At 36.6% G+C, this 20,280-nt stretch overlaps 1 protein-coding gene across 1 annotated transcript in view; it reads right to left on the bottom strand.

The window, feature by feature from the left end:
- The window catches only part of Tex11 (testis expressed 11), a 237,579-nt gene that overhangs the window by 91,089 nt on the left and 126,210 nt on the right, over nt 1–20,280 (bottom strand). The window contains 4 exon segments of the mRNA XM_048335370.1: nt 249–344; nt 1,750–1,790; nt 14,699–14,755; nt 15,954–16,039. Of these exon segments, the coding sequence (XP_048191327.1) occupies nt 249–344; nt 1,750–1,790; nt 14,699–14,755; nt 15,954–16,039 (280 nt within the window).

Here is a 20,280-nt window from a genome sequence, read left to right as displayed (position 1 = left end):
AAAAAGTAAAGAAGATGAACAAAACTGAATACCTACTGAGTCCCTACTATGTACCAAGTACATATAGTGTTTCATATTAAATCCTTAGTACGTAACCAGATAAAGTACATCTAATTGTTTTTATCATGTAGGTAATGAAACAGAGATTAAGCAATATATAGCATCCATAGCTATAAAGAGCAGAATTTGAATCCATAACTGATTCCCATTCTCATACCATTCCTGATAGTTGTGTAATTTTCATTTACCTATCTTCGGAAACCAGTGCGCTTCATTAATCTGGTTATCTTCACTAATTCTGTTATTCTGTTGCTCATCACAAGGCTGAGTAAGTTTCCAGAGTGCTACATCAAAGAGGAAAATGTGATACTGGGGTCTTTTACCTTATACTCTAGCAAAGTTGTTAACTCTGCTTTTTAGAACAGTCACACATGAATTTTGATTTAACAAGTTCTCTTTGTGTATGTGTATGTGTATAGGTGCATATCAAAAGTAATTAAAATGACAAAAAAAAACATTACCAAGTTCCATGAAGCTGTTAATACAGCTTTGAGAGAACAAATGCATCTTTGGAAAGACTGATAATTTTAATTGGTGCAATAATTTACCACGTGATATAGAAAGATATGATTTATATGTAAGGAAATGAACAAGAATGATCATTAAAATCTTCAAATGCTGCTTAGTAGGTGAGAGACCCTAGGTATAATTTCTAGTAGCAAGAAAACCAACCCCTGAAAAGTCTAAAATGGAGAGTGAGAATTGGAAGAGTACCAATACACTGGCATAATAATTTATTGCTATTTATTTCATTCAAAATAAAGATCAGTGTAGAAGCGGAATATATTTTCATTACCAGAAAGTACTTATTACTTACCCCATACTTTTCTGAGAAATTAGAATGTATACCAGTAAAATTTTCCTCATTTGAAAAGCTTTTGCTTCAAACTGTTTTGCTATGTTTAAGACAATGTTGACAGGAATTTGTGGTATAAAATTGAACTGTAGTAATAAATGCAATAGAATCTCTAAGATATGGAGTCTTTTGTATGTTTTGAGCATTAAAAAAGAAATTCATGGGAATTAGAAATAAAAGGTATACATAAAGGATACCACCAAAAAAAGTATGGTGAAAAGAAAGTGATGTTGCTAGAGATTAGGCTGCATGAAGTTGTTGAAAAGAGGTATGAGTAGATGGAGAAAATGACAGAGTTGGGTAGACAATTTAAAGTAGGATTATTGAGAGGGTGAGTCACATCAAGGTAGAATGCATGCATACATGGAGATGGCAGATTAACCTCCCTTAAACCACTAACTGATGCTAATTAAAATAAGAGTTAACAGTGTTAATTTGGTTTAGAGAGCATGAAAAACTAGCAGGCTTCTGAGTATTTTTGTCTTGGTATCTTTTTTTATCTGTTCAGTTTATAGATTAGGATCAAGTAGAAATTGGAGAGGAAAGAATCAGGAAAGAAAGAAAGGAAGAACAGAAGGAAGGGACATGTCTTTAGAGAAAACTAGACTAAAAAGAGAACTGAAATCATATTTGGAGATGAATGGTAGTGACACCAAACTTTTCTTTGATTGTGGATGAAGAAACCAAAATAGATTTCTATGGTCAACATTAATAAGGAACATGAAGCTGAACTCAAATATTAGGTTGAAATTAGTGTGCTCAATGTACTTGAAGAGTTCAATGGAGGATAGGTGCAAGTTAAAAAACTGAAAAATAACCAAGGAGATATTTACCTGTATTGAAGTAAGTTATAAGTCAATTCATTTCATTCTTTCTAAAAAAATAAAGAAAAAAGTTTTCAATTGTTCTAAATCTTTTCTATGAATGAAGCACTGAAAAACATACTATTTGAAACTGGGCTAAAAAGATCAATGCTACAATTTACCCCTTTAATGCACTCCACCATTATAGTTATTCATACCCAGTGCTTCCACATTTCTTCTATTTCTACACCCACTTTTATCAAAGGATTTCAGTGACAGATAAGGTTTTATATAACAGGCTCATTAAATTTAGGAGTAGGTACTAACCTCTGTAATATATAAGCTTTGTTTTTGTTACATGCATGTGTGTGTATAAGTGCCAGTGCTGGCATTTGAATTCAAGCCCTAGATACTGTCCCTTAGCCATGGGACATCCTGCCAAGTTTTAAAAGCATTTTTTTAATTTTTAATTTTTATTTTAAGGTGATATACAGAGGGGTTACAGTTACATATGTAAGGTAGTGAGTATATTTCTTATCAAACTAGTTATCCCTTCCTTCATTTTCTTCCACTGTCCCTCCTCCCCAATCCCCCCCACCCAGAGTTGTACAGTTGGTTTAAAACATATTGTCTTGTATGTATTGCTGTTGCTTTGGTTTGCCTTTTACCCTTTGTCTCACCATTTTGATTTTCCCTAAAAGCATTAAAAATAATTTTATTGTTATTATTAAGGTGTTGTACAGAGGGACTACCATTTTATAAGTCATGTAACAAGTATCTTTTATTCTGGACAATATCATCCCTTTCTTTGCTTTCCCCTATAACTGTTTAAAGAGGGGAAATCAATATACAATATTATTAAAATGAAGTTTAGAACCATTATTTCAAATAAAATGTATAGATGTCTAATATACAAGAAAAGATAGGGCTGGGGCATAATTCAGAGGTAGTGCACTCACCTAGCATGCATGAAGCCTTGAGTTTATCTTTAGCAATTGGAAGGAAGAAAGGGAGGAAGGAAGAAATAGTGTTTCTAATTGAACCAGAGGTAGATGGAGAATGGGAGCCTCAAATTTCCAGGTTTGTGAAGAGCGTCATTTAAAAAGCCACTCCTCTAATACCAAACTCTCATTTTACAGATGAGGAAACGAATCTGATGTTAGAGATGGTTTTCCAGGTTGATACAGTTTCTGACAGTCAAGTCTATTACCAATATTTCTTGCCTTCCTATCAAGTTTCTTTAAGCAGTATACAAATTGCAGCACAGGACTTCAACTTTCCAGTTATACATCATATAGACTCAAAGTTGCCACTCTGTCCTAACAAGTATAAAGCTCAACATACTAAAAAAAATCAACTAATTTTCTTTAATCCATAAAAGCAAGTGCAGAACAGGTGCAAACCACTGCCACAAAGAAGAGACAGTAAATATAGGGAATCACAGTTTACTGAAGGGATTCACTGTGGAAACTGAGGCAAGATACCCAAATGAGAAAACATAAATTATATTTTCCATGAATATGATTAAAATATGATTATTTTAATTGTATGTTTTATATATTTATATAAGTTTATATATTTTTATAAAACTTACATAATGTATACATTTTTATTTTTTAATTTAAAAGTTTAGATTTAAATTTTTTAAGTTAAAATTAAAATTTTTTAAAGGTATAGTTTTAAAAGTTCCAGATTCAGAGATGAGTACTGGGAACTGAACTAGTAAAAAGAGAAACAACAACAAGCTCTCCTCACAGCTTAATTTAGATGTTAAAAGAACAACTATCAGCATCTATCTTCTGCATTTAGATGATAAGAATTTGCAGACTCTTCCAAATAGAGACAATACTGGAAGTCTTAAAAGTCACCTAGTAGATGGGCACTGATGGCTCATGTCTATTATCCTAGCTACTCAAGAGGCTGACATCTGAGGATCCTGGTTTGAAGCCAGCCTGGGCAAATTAATCCTAGAGATGACTGCAATTAATCAACAAAATCTGGAAGTAGAGATGTTGCTCAAGAATTAGAGCATTAGCTATGAACAATAATTCTATGGAACCATCTGGCTATGAGTTCAAACCCTAGTATTAGTATAAAAAAGTAACCTAACCTCCCATGCTCCTGGATTGGGGGGATTAATATAATCAAAATGGCAATATTGCCAAAGGCTATCTACAAATTCAATGCAATACCCATTAATATCCCAACACCATTTTTTAATGAAATAAAGGAAGCAATCCAGAAATTCATATGGAACAATAAAAGACCTAGAATAGCAAAAATACTCCAAAGCAGAAAGAACAGTGCTGGAGGAATTACAATACCCAACTTCAAGCTGTATTATAAAGCTATAGTAATAAAAACAGCTTGGTATTGGCACCGGAACAGGCCTGAAGAACAATGGAACAGAATTGAAGACCCAGAAATGAACCCACAGAACTACGCCTACTTAATCTTTGATAAAGGAGCTAAAAAAAATAGTATGGAAGAAAGATAGCCTCTTTAACAAGTGTGCTGGCAAACCTGGCTCAACACATGCAACAAACTAAAACTAGATCCTTATATATCACCCTGCACCAAAATCAATTCCAAATGGATTAAAGACCTTGAAATCAAAACAGACACCCTGAAAACACTAAAGGAAGGAGTAGGAGAAACCCTTGGGCTCCTTGGCGCAGGATGGAACTTCCTTAACAAAGACCCAGAAAGGCTACAAATCAAAGAAAGGTTGGACAAATGGGACTGCATCAAACTGCAGAGCTTCTGCACAGCAAAGGACATGGCTCGCAAGATAAACAGAAAGCCCACAGACTGGGAGAAGATCTTTACCGGACATTCAACAGACAAAGGCCTCATCTCTAAAATATATGCAGAACTAAAAAAATTACCTTCTTTCAAAACAAAACCGCTAAGAACCAATAGCCCCCTCATCAAGTGGGCTAAAGACTTAAAAAGAGACTTCTCTGATGAGGAAATGAGAATGGCCAAGAGACATATGAAAAAATGCTCTACATCACTGGCCATAAAAGAAATGCAAATCAAAACAACATTGAGATTCCATCTCACCCCAGTAAGAATGTCATATATCAAGTAAACTAACAATAACAATTGTTGGAGGGGATGTGGCCAAAAGGGAACCCTACTTCATTGTTGGTGGAAATGTAAACTGGTTCAGCCACTATGGCAAGCAGTATGGAGATTCCTCAGAAGGCTAACTATAGAACTCCCCTATGACCCAGCAGCCCCACTTTTGGGTATCTATCCAAAAGACCACAAACAAAATCACAGTAAAGCCACCAGCACAACAATGTTCATCACAGCACAATTTGTCATAGCTAGAATCTGGAACCAACCCAGATGCCCCTCAGTAGACAAATGGATCAGGAAAATGTGGTACATATACACAATGGAATTTTATGCCTCTATCAGAAAGAATGACATTGTCCCATTTGTAAGGAAATGGAAGGACTTGGAAAAAATTATACTAAGTGAAGTGAGCCACACTCAAAGAAACATAGACTCTATGGTCTCCCTTATTGGGAATAATTAGTACAGGTTTAGGCAAGTCATAGCAGAGCATCACAAGGCCCAATAGCTATACCCTTATGAACACATAAGATGATGCTAAGTGAAATGAACTCCATGTTATGGAGACAATTGTTGTATCACAGTTGTAACTACTTTCAACGTCCCATGTGTATCTGTAGCTTCTATTATTGATGATGTTCTTGTATCACCTTCCTGTGGTTGTACCTACACTATCTCTGTAATCTTATCTGAGTATATTGGAAATCGTGTATACTGGTATTGGAAGTAGGAAATTGAAAGGGAATACCAAATTTGACAGACACAGGGTAAAAAAAGACAAACAACTACAAAAGCAATACTTGCAAAACTGTTTGTTGTAAGTGAACTGAACACCTCCAGGTTGGGGGGAAGGGAAAGGGGGAGGGGAGGAGGGAGGGGAGTATGATGGACAAGGTAACAAACAGTAAAAGAAATGTATCCAATGCCTAATGTATGAAACTGTAACCTCTCTGTACATCAGTTTGATAATAAAAATTTGAAAAAAAATAAAAAAATTCAACACTAAAAAATAAATAAATAAATAAATAAATGTAACCTATTGCCCATGTGTTTGGGGTTATAGATATTTTCTGTGTTTGAGAATAATAAACACCTTCCATCTTAGCCACATTGCTTAGTAATTAACAGTTAATAGATAGATGACCACCTTTATTACCTGAACTACAAAAGTTTAAAGTATAGACTATTAGGCCAGGAGCATGGCTTAAGTAGTAGAGTAGCTGCCTAACAAGTGTGAGATCTGAGTCAATCCCTAATACTGAAGCAAAAAAAATAAGGGATATAGACCACAACTACCATTTTGAATCTTTTATTCCTATGTCCTGCATAGGGAGCACTTTTGTGAGCTGTGCCTCCAGTAGCTTTGCCAGGTTCTCACCGTAGATACTGGAGACACAGTGTTTTTGGAAAGTGCTGTTCTTAACAAGACTTTTCCTCAAGAGAAACTATTTTGGTACCCTTTGGAGATATTATTGATATGAATTTTCTTTTTCAGTGTCTGCAGTGGAAAGAGCATGATGTTTTCATAGTCCTTCTGTCCTCACAGCCCATCCAGCTCCACACTCAGCAGAAATGACCAGGGTTGTAGCCCTCATTGCCTGTTACTGTTGTAGCTCAGCAGCAGGCTATGCCTCTTTGATGTTACATATCAACAGCAGGCAATGACTGCAAGACTACTGCAGCTCCACGCTGCTGCTATTACCTTCTTGAGTTCTTGTCTCAGAAATGTAAGGAAAAAAGTCCACAAATAGGACTGGAATGTTGCTCAGTGGCAAGTGCAATCCCCAGTACCAAAAAAATGCCAAAAGAATAAAAAGTCCATGAATAATGAAGGTTGAACACAAAGAACTTTATTCAGAAGAGAAGTATCTTACTTGACAGCCTCTGTTCTTTCTTAGTTTCTTGCTTAGTCTTGGGGATTTTAAACCCTGGGCTGTGCTCTGATTGGTTCTATTATATCTAGGTGTTTGGAGGTTGATGTTATATTGGTCAACTCCTACAATAACCTGAGTGGATTTTTAAATTCCCAATAAGGACCCTTCTGCAAAACTCCATACCCTAGACTAGAGAACTTGAGGAAATAAAAAGATGTAGGGAGAGGATGTTTTGGTTCCTGCTGGAACCTCATCTGCAACAATATGTCTCTTTAGCATGTGGTTTCCACTTGCTAGGCTATGATGCTGTATAGAGACCCTGGGTTCTAGCTAAACTACTATCCCATTATCAGAGCCTAATTGACTTGAGAAAAGGGAAACAATATAAATCAGTGTACTGTAGCTATCCTCTCTTAAGAAGGGAGGAAACAAAAATAAACCCTCAAAGAAACAAGAACTAATAAAAAACAATTAATGGGCTTAGGACTTAAAGAGAGACTCTGGAAAACAGTATGGAGATTCCTCAAAAGAATAAACATAAAGATTCCCTGTGACCCAGCAGTTCTACTCCTCTGCATTTATCTAACAGAATACCGACCAGGCCACACTAAAGCTACCTACCAGTACAACCATGTTCATTGCAGCACTGTTTACCATCGCCAAAATATAGAATTAACCTAGATGCTCCTCAGTAGATAAATGAATCAAGAACAGTGATATATACACACACTGTGGAAGTGTATGCTTTCTTCAGAAAGAATGATAGTGCACTGTTCTTAAGGAAATTGAGAGATTTGGAAAAATTATATTAAGCAAACTAATCCAGACCCAAAGAAACACAGGTTGTATGGTTTCCCTCATTTTTTGCAACTAGAATGTGCCTATAAATCTATACTTGGTGGTAAAAGACACAAAAAATACACTTGGACATGATAAATTATACAGGTCTCTAGACATTCACACAGTGAGACCAAAGGAGGATATTCTTGGGAGAGGATTACTAAGGCTCAATAGCTATGTGCATATGGTTGTATAAAATGATGTTTAATTAAATGAACTCCAAGAAATGGAAACAAGAGGCTTTTTACTATTATGCTTTTTTTTTTTTTTTTTTTTTTTTTTTTTGGCCAGTCGTGGGCCTTGGACTCAGGGCCTGAGCACTGTCCCTGGCTTCTTCCCGCTCAAGGCTAGCACTCTGCCACTTGAGCCACAGCGCCGCTTCTGGCCGTTTTCTGTATATGTGGTGCTGGGGAATCGAACCTAGGGCCTCGTGTATCCGAGGCAGGCACTCTTGCCACTAGGCTATATCCCCAGCCCTATTATGCTTTTTTTTTACCCTTGTCACTGCTTTTGATTTTTGTACCTTTTGTCTTATAAGTTTAACTGCTTTGGGGAGAGTAAAGGGAAGCATGGAAATTGTGGGACAAAGGGTGAATAAATGCAGCAGTAATACTCACTAGACGCCATGTTGAAATTGAGCTATACAACTTGTGGAAGAAGGAAAACTTAGGGGGAAACGAGGGAAGAATTGACACTATTCAAAAAGAAATGTACTCATTACCTGACTCATTACCTGAAATGTACTCATTAAACCCTTCTGAACATCACCTTTACAATAACAGTAAAAAGAGCAAGGGGAGGAAAAATTCTGAGAAGCACTAGAGATGTTCACTTCAGAGGCACAAGTTCACTGAAAGTCAGATCTATTCATAGGATCATAAGATTATTTTCTTTCTCCCAAATTTACCACCACACTACTAAAGGCCTGTTATAGCAACCAATTTCTTTGTATGTTGTGTTTGGATATATAAAAAAAAAAAGACGTATTTATCAGCCCCATCCCCCCCCCAAAAAAAACACAAGTTAAAGAGACACAGCAATCATCAGAAGCAGGCATGGCTAGAATGTTGGAATTAATAGACACAAATTTAAAACAATTATGATTAATATGGTTAAGGGCTATAACAGATAAAATAGACAACATACAAGAATGGATGAGTAGTATAATCAAAATGAAGGAAATTCTATTAAGAACCAAACAGAAATGATGGAACTGTAAAATACTATAATGAAGTTGAGAATGAAAGTGATGGATTTATTGCTAAACTAGATGCTGTTGATCTTGAGTATATAACAATAGAAGTCCTCACATTAAAAAGCAGAGAATACAAACTGGAAAGTTAGAACAGAATATCCCAGGGTAGTCAAGAAGGTGAATTGCTGAGAGCCACCCTTCTTTTTCCTTCAGATTTAAAAGACAGCCCACAACTCCACTTCTGGGTTTTTTGGTGGTTAAGTGAAGAAAAGAGTTTTATGGAATTTTCCTTCCTGGGATGGCATCAAACAAAAGTCTTCAAATCTCAGGCTCCTGAGTAGCTAGGATCCCTGGCATGAGCCACCAGTGCCTGGTCAAACATTTAATTTATATTCCATAAGAAGAAAAGTAGGCAGTTTGGGTTTTGGTTTAATTTTTTTCTTTTTTCTCTCTATTTTTCTTCCTTTTTCTACTGGTAGTTTATTCTATCACCCTCTTTCCATATGTTATTATTCTTTTCTGGCCCTCTGTAACCCTCTGATACTTCCACGCACAATATCTGAATCATATACATACACACATGGGTATTGAGTACCTGCTTCACCATATTCTACTCATCTTTTCTGCATCTTCTAAATGCTGTATCTTGTCTCCCAATCTCTCTTCTCTCAATAACTAAGTTCTAACCCCTATTCCTAGTATTGTTATCCTCCTAACTTCGAAATGGAAGCATACAAATTCCATAGGCCCCTGAAATATAATAGGATTGGCTATATGAACACTGTTAACAAACATCTCTTGCTGTCTGTAAAAACCAGATTAAAATTTTAATTGGCAAGTCTAACAGATTAACTCCCAATTAAGAGGGAGGGCAGCACCAACCCAGTCAATACTTAATATTGTACAAATATACAGACTAACCCTATAGGAAAGACTTCAGAAGCCACAGAAAATACTCAAGCTCATGGAGACTGAACAACACATTGCTGAAGAAGAGGGTTATAATAAAGAGATAATAGAGGAAAGCCAAAAGTTTCCAGAATCCAGGGGAAATAAAAACACAACCTTTGGGACACAGCAAAAGCAGTTCCAAGAAGAAAGTTTAGAGCCATGAGTACCTACATTAGCAAAATAGACCTCCCAAATTAATACCCTAATAGTGCACTTAAAGCTTAAAAAAAAAGAAGCCAAACTCAAAACAAATAGACAGAAATAGTAAAGATTAGAGCAGAAACCAATGAATTAGAGACTAAAAAATACAAAGAATCAGATAAACCAAATTTTGAACAAAATGAGAAGAGAAATAAATTTAGGAATGAGAAAGAAGATATATAGCTATATATCATAAAGTGAAACATTATGAAGGAATACTTAACAAACCTTTATCCACTCAAACAAATAAATCAAATCTAATAGAAATGGATTCAATCTCAATGTCATTCTTTCCATAAATAGAGAAACAATTAAAAATTCAAAACTTGCCAGGACCAGTGGCTCATTCTTCTAATCATAGCTACTTGGGAGATTGAGATCTGAGGATTGAGGTTCAAAGCCAGCCTGGGAAGGCAAGTCTGTGAGACTCTCATTTTCAATAATCTACTCAGAAAAAGTTGGAAGTGGAGCTGTGGCTCAGTGGTAGAGCACTAGTCTTGAAGGACAGAAGCTCAAGGACAGCACCCAGGCCCTGAGTTCAAGCCCCAGGACCAGCAAGCAAAAGAAAAAAAAAGATGTCCTATTTGTTGTGCTTCTATGTAAGAAGTACCCTATATAAATAGGAGTGGATTGGGGTAGCATGCATTTGCTAGACTAGTATTGCTCTTTGTAGTGTCTAACAGAAAAAAGGCTAAACCAACTTTTCTTGAGGCTGAGAGCTAAGGATTACAATTTGAAGCCAGCCCAGGCAGGAAAGTCTGATAAACTCATCTCCAATTATCTCCAGAACAAAGCTAGAAGTGGAACTGTGGCTCAAGTAGTACAGCACTCGCCTTGAGCACAAAAGCTCACGGGCAGATCTAGGCCCTCAGTTCAAGCCTGAGGACAGGTACAAAAAAATGCGGAAAAGGAGAAATAATGGCTGAAAGTGAGGCATGTGCTACATAGTAAGGGAAATCCACTATTACATCAACACCTCAAGAGACACTCTGAGTGAAGCTATGAATGTAGCTCAGTGGCATAACACTTGCCTAGTGTGAAGGAGACCCACATTCAATCTCCAGCACTGCAAAAACAACCACAAAATCATGGGAGCAAGAGATACTGTCTTCAGTTCAATTGTACTAGAAGCCCAAAGAGGTAAAGACATATATTTCTATGTCTTATTATTCCTACATTTGGAATCTGATAACATTGAAGTCTGAAAACTTCAGTGTCCTCAACCTTGGAGAGAATTTCATGATACAATGATGGACTGACTTTATTAATGACAACAGAACACTACTAATGTGCTAATATTTTTTTACTGTTAGGATCTTTTTGTTATAAGGGTCTATGGTCAAAAACCAGGGGATATCTGTTTATAAAAGGAAGTTATTTGGACACAAAATACCTTAAATCTGTGGGGAAAGTCTGGGCAAAAGATTTTAACTGAAGCTTCACTAAAGAAGATACACAAACGGCATCTAAGCATATGATAAGATACTCTGTGTCATATGTCATCAGGAAAATGCCAAACAAAATGAAATACAAATGGCCCAAATCCAAAAAAATTGAAAATCCTAAGTACTGGTGAGAATATATAGCAACAGGAATTCTTCTTCATTGCTGATGGGAATGTAACATTACACAGCTACTCTGGAAAATAGTTTGGGGTTTTCTTCTAAGGCTAAAAATAGTCTTACCACATAATACAGAAATTGTGCTCCTTGGTATTTACCCCAAAAAGCGAAATATATGACTACAAAAATACATGCCAAGATGTTTATAGAAGTTTTATTAAAATTTTGGAAGCAACCAAGATCCCCTACAATGGGTGAATTAATGAATAAAATGTGAAGGCAATGCAGTATTATTTAGTTCCGAAATTATACAAGGTATTAGTCACAAAAGAAACTGTAAATATGTGTTATTGAGTGAAATTTTTAATTTGAAGAGCTATTTACTGTATGATTCCATCTAGATGGCATTCTGGAAAAGACAAAACTGGGCTCACAATAAAGTGCTTATGAGGAAGGCATAGTAGATTTTTTAAGGGCAGAAAAAAAGCTCTGTATGATGCTGAACTAATGGATGCATGTCATTATACTTTCGTCCAAACACATAGAATAATGAACATTGAAGATGAACTATCCTACTAGCTATGGATTTGATGGGATTACATGTCAGCTTAGGGTCATAAATTGTGATGACTGTATACCTCCATTGGAGGATGCTGATAATGAGAGAGGTGATGCATATGTTGGTAAAAGAAATATATGGGAATCTATGCATCTTCCTCTCAATTTTTCTGTGAAACTAAAACTACTCTTTAACAATAAGTCTTAAGAGCTGGGGTAATACCTCAAGGGGTAGTGCCTGCCTAGCAAGCTTGAGGCCCTGGGTTAAACCACTAGTAACACCAAAATAATAGTAATAATAGAATAAAATTAAAATCATTACAATTTTTAAAAAAAACTTTAACAGACTCCAATATCATTTTGTATAAAAAGAGATATGGATAAGTAATGGAATTAAATAAGAATAAATAAAAATGGATAAATAAATGGGGAAGCTAAAAAGGACCAATAGTTTGAGCTCATCCTGGAAAGCTTTGTACAGCATATCAAGACTCCATCTCAATTTTAAAGAAAAAGAAAACTGACCTTCTCAGAAAAGAGTATAGTACTATTTAATACAGATTGCGTTTCAGGAAAACTAAACACTTTCTCATGCATAATATTAAAAGCTTTATAAGTTTATAAAATTAACAACTTACAGTAAATTTTATTAATTTGAATTTTAGCAGACCTAAGAATGAATTCTTCACATTTATTTATTATTTAATTTATTTGGTTGATTAGCCATTGGGCTTGAACCCAGGGCCTGAGCGCTGCTCCTAAGCTTTTTTGCTCAAGGTTAGCACTCTACCACTTGAGCTGCAGCATCACTTCTGATTTTCTGGTGGTTAATTTGAGATAAGAGTCTCATGGACTTTCCTTCCCAGGCTGGCTTTGAACTGTGATCCTCAGATCTCAGCCTCCTGAATAGCTACGATTACAGTCCTGAGGTACCAATATCCATCTTTTCTTCATTATTTAATTTACTGATTCTCTACAAAATAATCTATGAAAGGTCCATGACTGCAAATAAATAATACAGAAAAGAATGATAATATGGAATGGGATACATTATCTGTGTGAGATTGCTAGCCAGTTGTTGCTGCCTAACGTATACTACAAACTAATGACATAACTGAAACTCAAATTCAATTATCTTGGGCATTTTCACTTAAATAGATGCTTTATACTTTTTACTGTCAGTCAGGTGCCAGTGGCTCACACCTGTAATCCTAGCTACTCAGGAAGCTGAGATCTGAGGATCACAGTTCAAAGCCAGCCTGGGAAGGAAAGTCCTTAAGATTCTTATCTCTAATAAACTACTCAGAAAAAGCCAGGAATGGTGTTGTAGCCTAAGTGGTAGAGTGCTAGCCTTGAGCACAGAGAGGCTCAGGGACAGCACCCAGCCCGTGAGTTCAAGCCCCAGGACTGGCAAAAAAGTGTTGTTTTTGTTATGTGTCATGTTAAATTCTACATGAAAAAAACTACTAGAAGGCATTCGAGACAAACTTGGAAACAATAAAGGCATATATTTTAAATTTCCTGTAATTTGTCATTAATTCAAACAAGAATTTTCCCCTATATTCCCCTGTATTTCAAGGATGCATGTGGAAGAGATAAGGCATCTTTAAAAAATATACTATTAACTTCATAATATCAAATAGTTGGGTCATTATGAAAATTTCTACATGCTTCATCTTTGAGTTTTGGTGCCCTTTTAATCAGTTCATATAACCTGTAAAACCAGGTATTTTGGGGCTACATTATGTATTATATAGTAAAGTGAGTTTTTAATCCAATTTTATTTCAGTCATATATATTTTGCTCAAGTTAAGTTGAAGCACTATATTACTGCCACTTATAAGAAGCAAAAATATAATAGAGATACACAGTTACAGAGCTTATGACCAAGCAGAGACTGCAGAACTGGTTCAGAAATTCTCTGAGCATTATCCCTAATCTAGAACTTGAATTGTTTTTTTCAAATCATCAGAGAGTAGTGGATTCTTTTGTATCAAAACTGTTGACCAAATCTTGCATGCTTTTTAAAGTTCTTTTTTTTATGATAAAAAGATGGATTTATTGGGGAAGTAAAAAACGAACCAACTAGCCAGGGTCACAGCCCAGACTCCGGACGTGAAACTGTGACCACATGCTTTTTAAAGTTCTTGATAAGTTTAATACCATGGAAACTATGAACTGAAACATATTTCAATAGCCCTAACTGAGCCAATAGAAAATCAGAATCAACAAACAATTCAGGTTATATGATCTGTGGGACTGTGTATCTATTAATTAGTTTATTGTTAAAAAAAAGGAAGAGATAGATTCAATCTGATAATCAGATCATATATAAACATTATTGAGGACTTATAAGGTGCCTAGCACTCATGTGTATTTACTTGTACTCTGGTTTCTCTTCAGATCGCATTAATCTTTTTCCTTTTACATGTATTACTGGATCAGTGAGTAATCACAGCAATTCCTTAAGGCATATAAAATTATTATTTCCATTATATAGATTGGAGAAACAGAAGCCAAAAAACACTTTGAAATGTGCCCAAAGTTGCACATATAATAAATAGCCAAGCCAAGATACAAACTTAGCATGCTTGGACACACTACCTACATTAATCTTATTCACATCACAAGAAATCTTTTAATATAAGGTTACTACTAACAGTATACTATTTTCCATTTGTGAATACATCATTTCTGTTGAAATAACTTACTTATTTTCAGATTCTGGCATTTGAGAAACCTTTGGAAGAACAAGACGAAACAGACACCTGTATAATAAAATGATATAGAAAGTGATTCTTAGGAATAAACACATGGGAAAATTTATACCAAGTTATTCATCTTGATTACCCTGAAAGGTAGAACTTAGAAAAACAAGGAGGAAATTAATCTTGGGGTGTGTGTGTGTGTGTGTGCGCGCACACACACACACATGTGCAGTGCCAGTCCTGGGGCTTGAACTCAGGGCTGGACACTATTCTTGAGCACTTTTTAAAAATCTCAAGGCAAGTACTCAACCACTTGAGCCACAGCTACAGTTCCAGATTTTTGGCTGTTCATTGGAGATATAAGTCCCAGGGACTTCCTTGTCCAGGTTGGCTTCAAAACTTGATCCTTAGATCTCAGCCTCATGAGTATTACAGGCATGATGTACCAGTGCCCGGCTTAATCTTGTTTTGTTTATAGATCTCTATGTTATAAAATAGTTACAATGAAAACATACCCATTTTGTGATTTTTAAAATGCAATTTAATAATTTTAAAACAAAATAATGCTTTTTAACATAATATTGATGTTACAGCACTCATATTATCATCCAAAATCATCACTGGAATGATAGAGATAATATACATGTCTTTTTATATTTTCTTTCTATAGAGAACCTGGAAATAGTCTTTGGATATTACACATCTTAGGATCCCTAGTCTTTGAAAGGAAATCAGAATGGCAAGCTTACATAATAAAGAAATTGGTAGTTTCACATCTGAAAATGTTTAAGAAATACCATCTGTCCTGAATGGTTTTGCTATTTCATCAACACAACTATCTTAACTCCTTCTGACACTTTTATTTCAGTTACTCAATTTCACTTGGTAAGTGTGGCCTGTAGCATATAGTTGGAGCAGCAGGAACACCATCCTAGAAACCTTGCTTCCCATTTGACATTTGTTCAGTCAAAATTACAACAGCTATTATGCTATCACATCCTGACTTCACTCTCCTCACCTTCACTACTGTATGTACCCCATTATAGCCATACATTCAGAAATTACTTTGAGCAAAAAATAATTTTCCTTTCTAGAAACAAAAGTAGGGGAAAATCACTTTCTTATTTTTTTACTTTGCATCTGGGCTAACAGTTTTTGTAGCTATTGAATTTCTAGAATTATTTGGCAAAACTTAGAGAACAACCTTAAGAGGAGTAGATGGAAATACTTTTATTTCCACAGAACGTGAATTCCTTACTTTAAAGATGAAAGGGCTTGTTTTGGATCTTCTACATGATGAGATAAATATTCCAAAGCTTTTCCTGCCACAACTTGTTGTCCATTCTAAAAAGAACAGATACAGTATGTTTAATTTCATCTTAAAATGATACTTGCAACAAGTGTCCATATCTCTGCCCATTCAGAATTATATGCAAATATGAACATGTTGATTTTATACTCTTTTTTTCCCATTAGAGACCAGGACTCAAACTCAGTATCTGATGCTTTTGCTCATTGGCTGGTGCTCCACCACCTGAGCTATGCCTCCAACCTCTCATGCTCTCAAATGAGCTACCACATGAAGCTATAAATCAATAATCAATAGTTACTTTTGTCATCCCAGCTACATGGGAGGCTGAGATTAAGAGTCTGAGGCTAAGATTAGGAGATCAGGATCTGGGTTCAATGCCAGCCTATCAACAAACAAATCTGGGTATACTGGCACAGATGTGGAATCCAACTATAAGTTAGGTAGGAAGATTGAGGTTGAAAGCTGGCCTTGAATGAGAAGCAGATACCCTATCTGAAAAACAACCTAAAGCACAAAGGGCTTGTAGTGTGGATCAAGTAACAGTGCTTGTCAGCAAGCAGTGAATGAGTCCTTCCTTAAGTCTTTGTTCCACCTAGTCCCCCACCCCAGCTCTTAATTTCACCTATTCTACTTTCTGACCATTGTCTCTGACATTGTCTCCTGCCAACTTTCTCTATTATCCTGACCCCCAAAGACTTTTGTCACTCATGGGGCTTGTACTCAAGGCCTGGGTACTGTCCCTAAGCTATTTTGCTCAAGGCTAGTGCTCTACCACTCTGAGCCACAGTGCCATTTTGGGTTTTTGAGTGGTTAATTGGGGATAAGACTCAGAGGGACTTTTCTGCCAGGGCTGGCTTCAGATTGTGATCCTCAGATTTCAGCCTCCTGAGTAGCTAGAAGATGTGAGCCACTAGCACCAGGCTCAAAAAGACTTTTTTTCGGGGGAGGGGGGGCTTGTCCTGGGGCTTCACATAGGGCCTGGGCACAGTTCCTGAGCTTCATCTGTTCAAGGGTAGCACTCTACCTCTTGGGCCACATTACCAGTTTCAGGCTTTTCTGAATAGCTTATTGGAGAAGAGTCTCATGGACTTTCCTGCTTGGGGTAGTTTCGAACTGTGATCCTCAGATCTCAGCCTCCTGAGTAGCTAGGATTGCAGGTGTGAGCCACCAGAGCCCACCTTCCAAAGACATTTAACCTAAGGATATTGTCAACATTTTGATGACTCTCGTCCTCATAATATCTTCCCCTACTCTCAGCTTAAATAACCTAAAAATTAAGGATAGAACTCCCTAGACAAAGCCCATATCTACTTAAGTTCAACTTTATACTGATACTTGTGCCTGTATCCATACAGCAGAATGTGGCTGGAAAAAATTTATATAACTACTTACTGCCATCAAATGAACTTTAACACTACTGGCAAGCATATCCCATTTCCCTAGTCGTCTCTTATCCTTTCTTGTATGATGAGTTTATACTTTATCCTCTCTTCTCAAACATCATAGACAACTCCTCTCCCAAGGTCACCAGTTGACAGGGAGTTTGAGAGAAAAGAAGAAACAGCAAAGGAGAATGAAAGTGTATGATTCATGAGGTAGGAAAAAACAAGGATAATATGGTGTGTCCTACAAGGCAATTGTGTTTCTAAGATGAAAGAATGTTCAACTGTATAGACTACTGCTGATAGGTAAAATAAAGTGAGATTGAGATTTAACCACTGCAATTTACAATGTAGAGGACAAAGAGTAGCTTTATGACAGAAGTGTGACTAGAGATGGTTCAGGAAATATGGAGGTAAAGAATAAGTCACTAAGTATAGAGAGTACTTTAGAAGAGTTCACTAAGGGAAAAATGGGCAGTAGCTGGTGAGAGTGGGTCAAGAAAGAAAGATTTTTTAGCCTTAATGAGATAATAGACTATATTTATATACTATGAAAGTGAGCCAAAGAGAGCAAGAATTTGATGGTGTGAGAGATAAAAGACAAGAGGTGACGGACACTAGTATGTAAGTTGAGTGCTCACTTTAGAAAGAACATGAATAGTATATCCATGTATAGACTGAGGGGGCAGAATATGTGGCATGATTCCTAGTGTGTGAGAGCAAAGTATTGGTAGTAGAAATCTGTGTTTTCTTCCTGACTATTTCCAATCGAAATAAACTCCAAACAATGGGAACAAGAGGGTTTTTTTTTTTTAATTTTTTGTGGGTTTTTACTTTTTTTTCCAGTTTGTCCCCTTTTGTCATTGTTTTTTTAAATTTCTGTCTCTTTTGTCTTGTATGTAAGTTTATCTGAGTTGGGAAGAGGATGAGAAAGGACAGAAATGGTGGGACAAAGAGTGAACTAATTAAACCATGATGCTCACTAGACACTGTTGAAAATGAATTATACAACTTGTGGGGGGGTCTGGGATGGAAAAAGCTGGGAGAAAATGACACTGTTCATAAAGAAATGTACTCAATACCTGACTTATGTGACTACCATCCCTCTATACATCACCTCTACAGTAAAAAAAATTTTAACTTGAAATATGCACATTGTCTCTTGTAGGGGTGTAGGAGGTAATTTTTTTTTTTGCCAGTCCTGGGGTTTGGACTTAGGGCCTGAGCACTGTCCCTGGCTTCTTTTTGCTCAAGGCTAGCACTCTACCACTTGAGCCACAGCGCTACTTCCAGCTTTTTCTATATGTGTGGTGCTGAGGAATCGAACCCAGGGCTTCATGTATACGAGGCGAGCATTCTACCACTAGGCCATATTCCCAGCTCTACGAGGTAAATTTTTGTGTGTGTTCAAGTCTTATGGCTTGAATTCAGGGTCTGGGTGCCATCCTTGAGCTTGTTTTGCTCAAGGCTAGTGGTCTACCACTTGAGTACCAGTTCTGGCTTTTTCTAAGTAGTTTATTGGAGGTAAGAGTCTCATGGACTTTCCTGCCTGGGCTGGCTTTGTATTGCAGCCCTCAGATCTCAGCATTCTGACTAGCTAGGAATACAGGTGTGAGCCACTAGCAAATTTTATAAAAAGGTTAAAAGATGAGGTAGATTATTTTAGAAGAGAAAGCAACATGTTACCTGCTTAATATCCTATTCTTACCATATATAGCCTCTTACCATTATTACTACCATTTCCCTTTCTGCCCTGTCTCCAATTTCTTCCTCTTCACCTCCCCAGTCATAGCCAATGTTATTTCTCCAAAATAATTTTTTTGTGTTTTGTTTTGTACCTTTATTCTTAAGACAAGGTCTCATGTATCCTGACTTTGAACTCTGAAATCCTCCTGCCTCAGCCTATGCAGTGCAGATATCATAGGCATGTGCCACTATGCCAGGCTTCAAAGAACTGCTTTCACATAGAATACCACCAAAGTTTCTGTTTAGAAAATTTTAAAGTATAGCAAGGTACAGTGGTACTCATCTGTAATCACAGCTACTTGGAAGGTAGAGAGGGTCATGGGTCAGACCAGGAAATAGCAGAACCCTAGCTCAAAAACCAAGCTGGATGTGATGGTGTCACACCTGTAATCCCAGGCACTCAGGAGGCAGAAGTAAAGGATCTTGGCCAAGGCTGGCCTATGTAACAACTTGAAATCTTATCTGAAAAATAAGCTAAAAGCAAAAGAACTGGGGTATGGCTTAAGTGGTATAGTAACTGCCTAGCAAAATTTTAGGTCCTAAGATCAACCAGAAATACATTACCCCTTTCAAAAAAGCAAAATAAGTAAAATACATTATACAGGGGCTGGGAATGTGGCTTAGTGGTAGAGTGCTTGCCTAGCATGCATGAAGCCCTGGGTTCCATTCCTCAGTGTGACATAAACAGAAAAAGCTGGGAGTGGCGCTATAGCTCAAGTGATAGAGTGGTAGCCTTGAGTAAAAGAAGCTCAGCGACAGTGCTCAGGCCCTGAGCTCAAGCCTCAGGACTAGAAAAAAAGTGTGTGTGTGTGTGTCTGTGTGTGTGTCTGTGTGTGTGTATACACACCTACATATCACAATCTTGCTATAGCAATCAATTATACTTTATCTTAACATAATAATAAATCAAACTATTAGGCACAAATGATAGAAACTTACATTAGGCACAAATGATGGAATGATAGAAAATGAACCCGCTACAATTCTGACCAAATACAGTGTCTGTCAAGGAAATCACATCCCTTTTTCTATGTCTTGTTTACTATCATCCCATCCTATAAAACATATTCTTACATATCTAAATGCTACCCTTTTTAAATCCCTCCCATTGTGGAGAATTCCCAAGTTAATTCCAATTCTCACTG

The sequence above is a fragment of the Perognathus longimembris genome, chromosome 28 (genome assembly GCF_023159225.1).
Source record: "Perognathus longimembris pacificus isolate PPM17 chromosome 28, ASM2315922v1, whole genome shotgun sequence".
Classification (NCBI taxonomy): domain Eukaryota; kingdom Metazoa; phylum Chordata; class Mammalia; order Rodentia; family Heteromyidae; genus Perognathus; species Perognathus longimembris.
The sequence above is the reverse complement of the archived record's forward strand: the minus strand, read 5'-3'. Positions and strand labels throughout refer to the sequence as shown.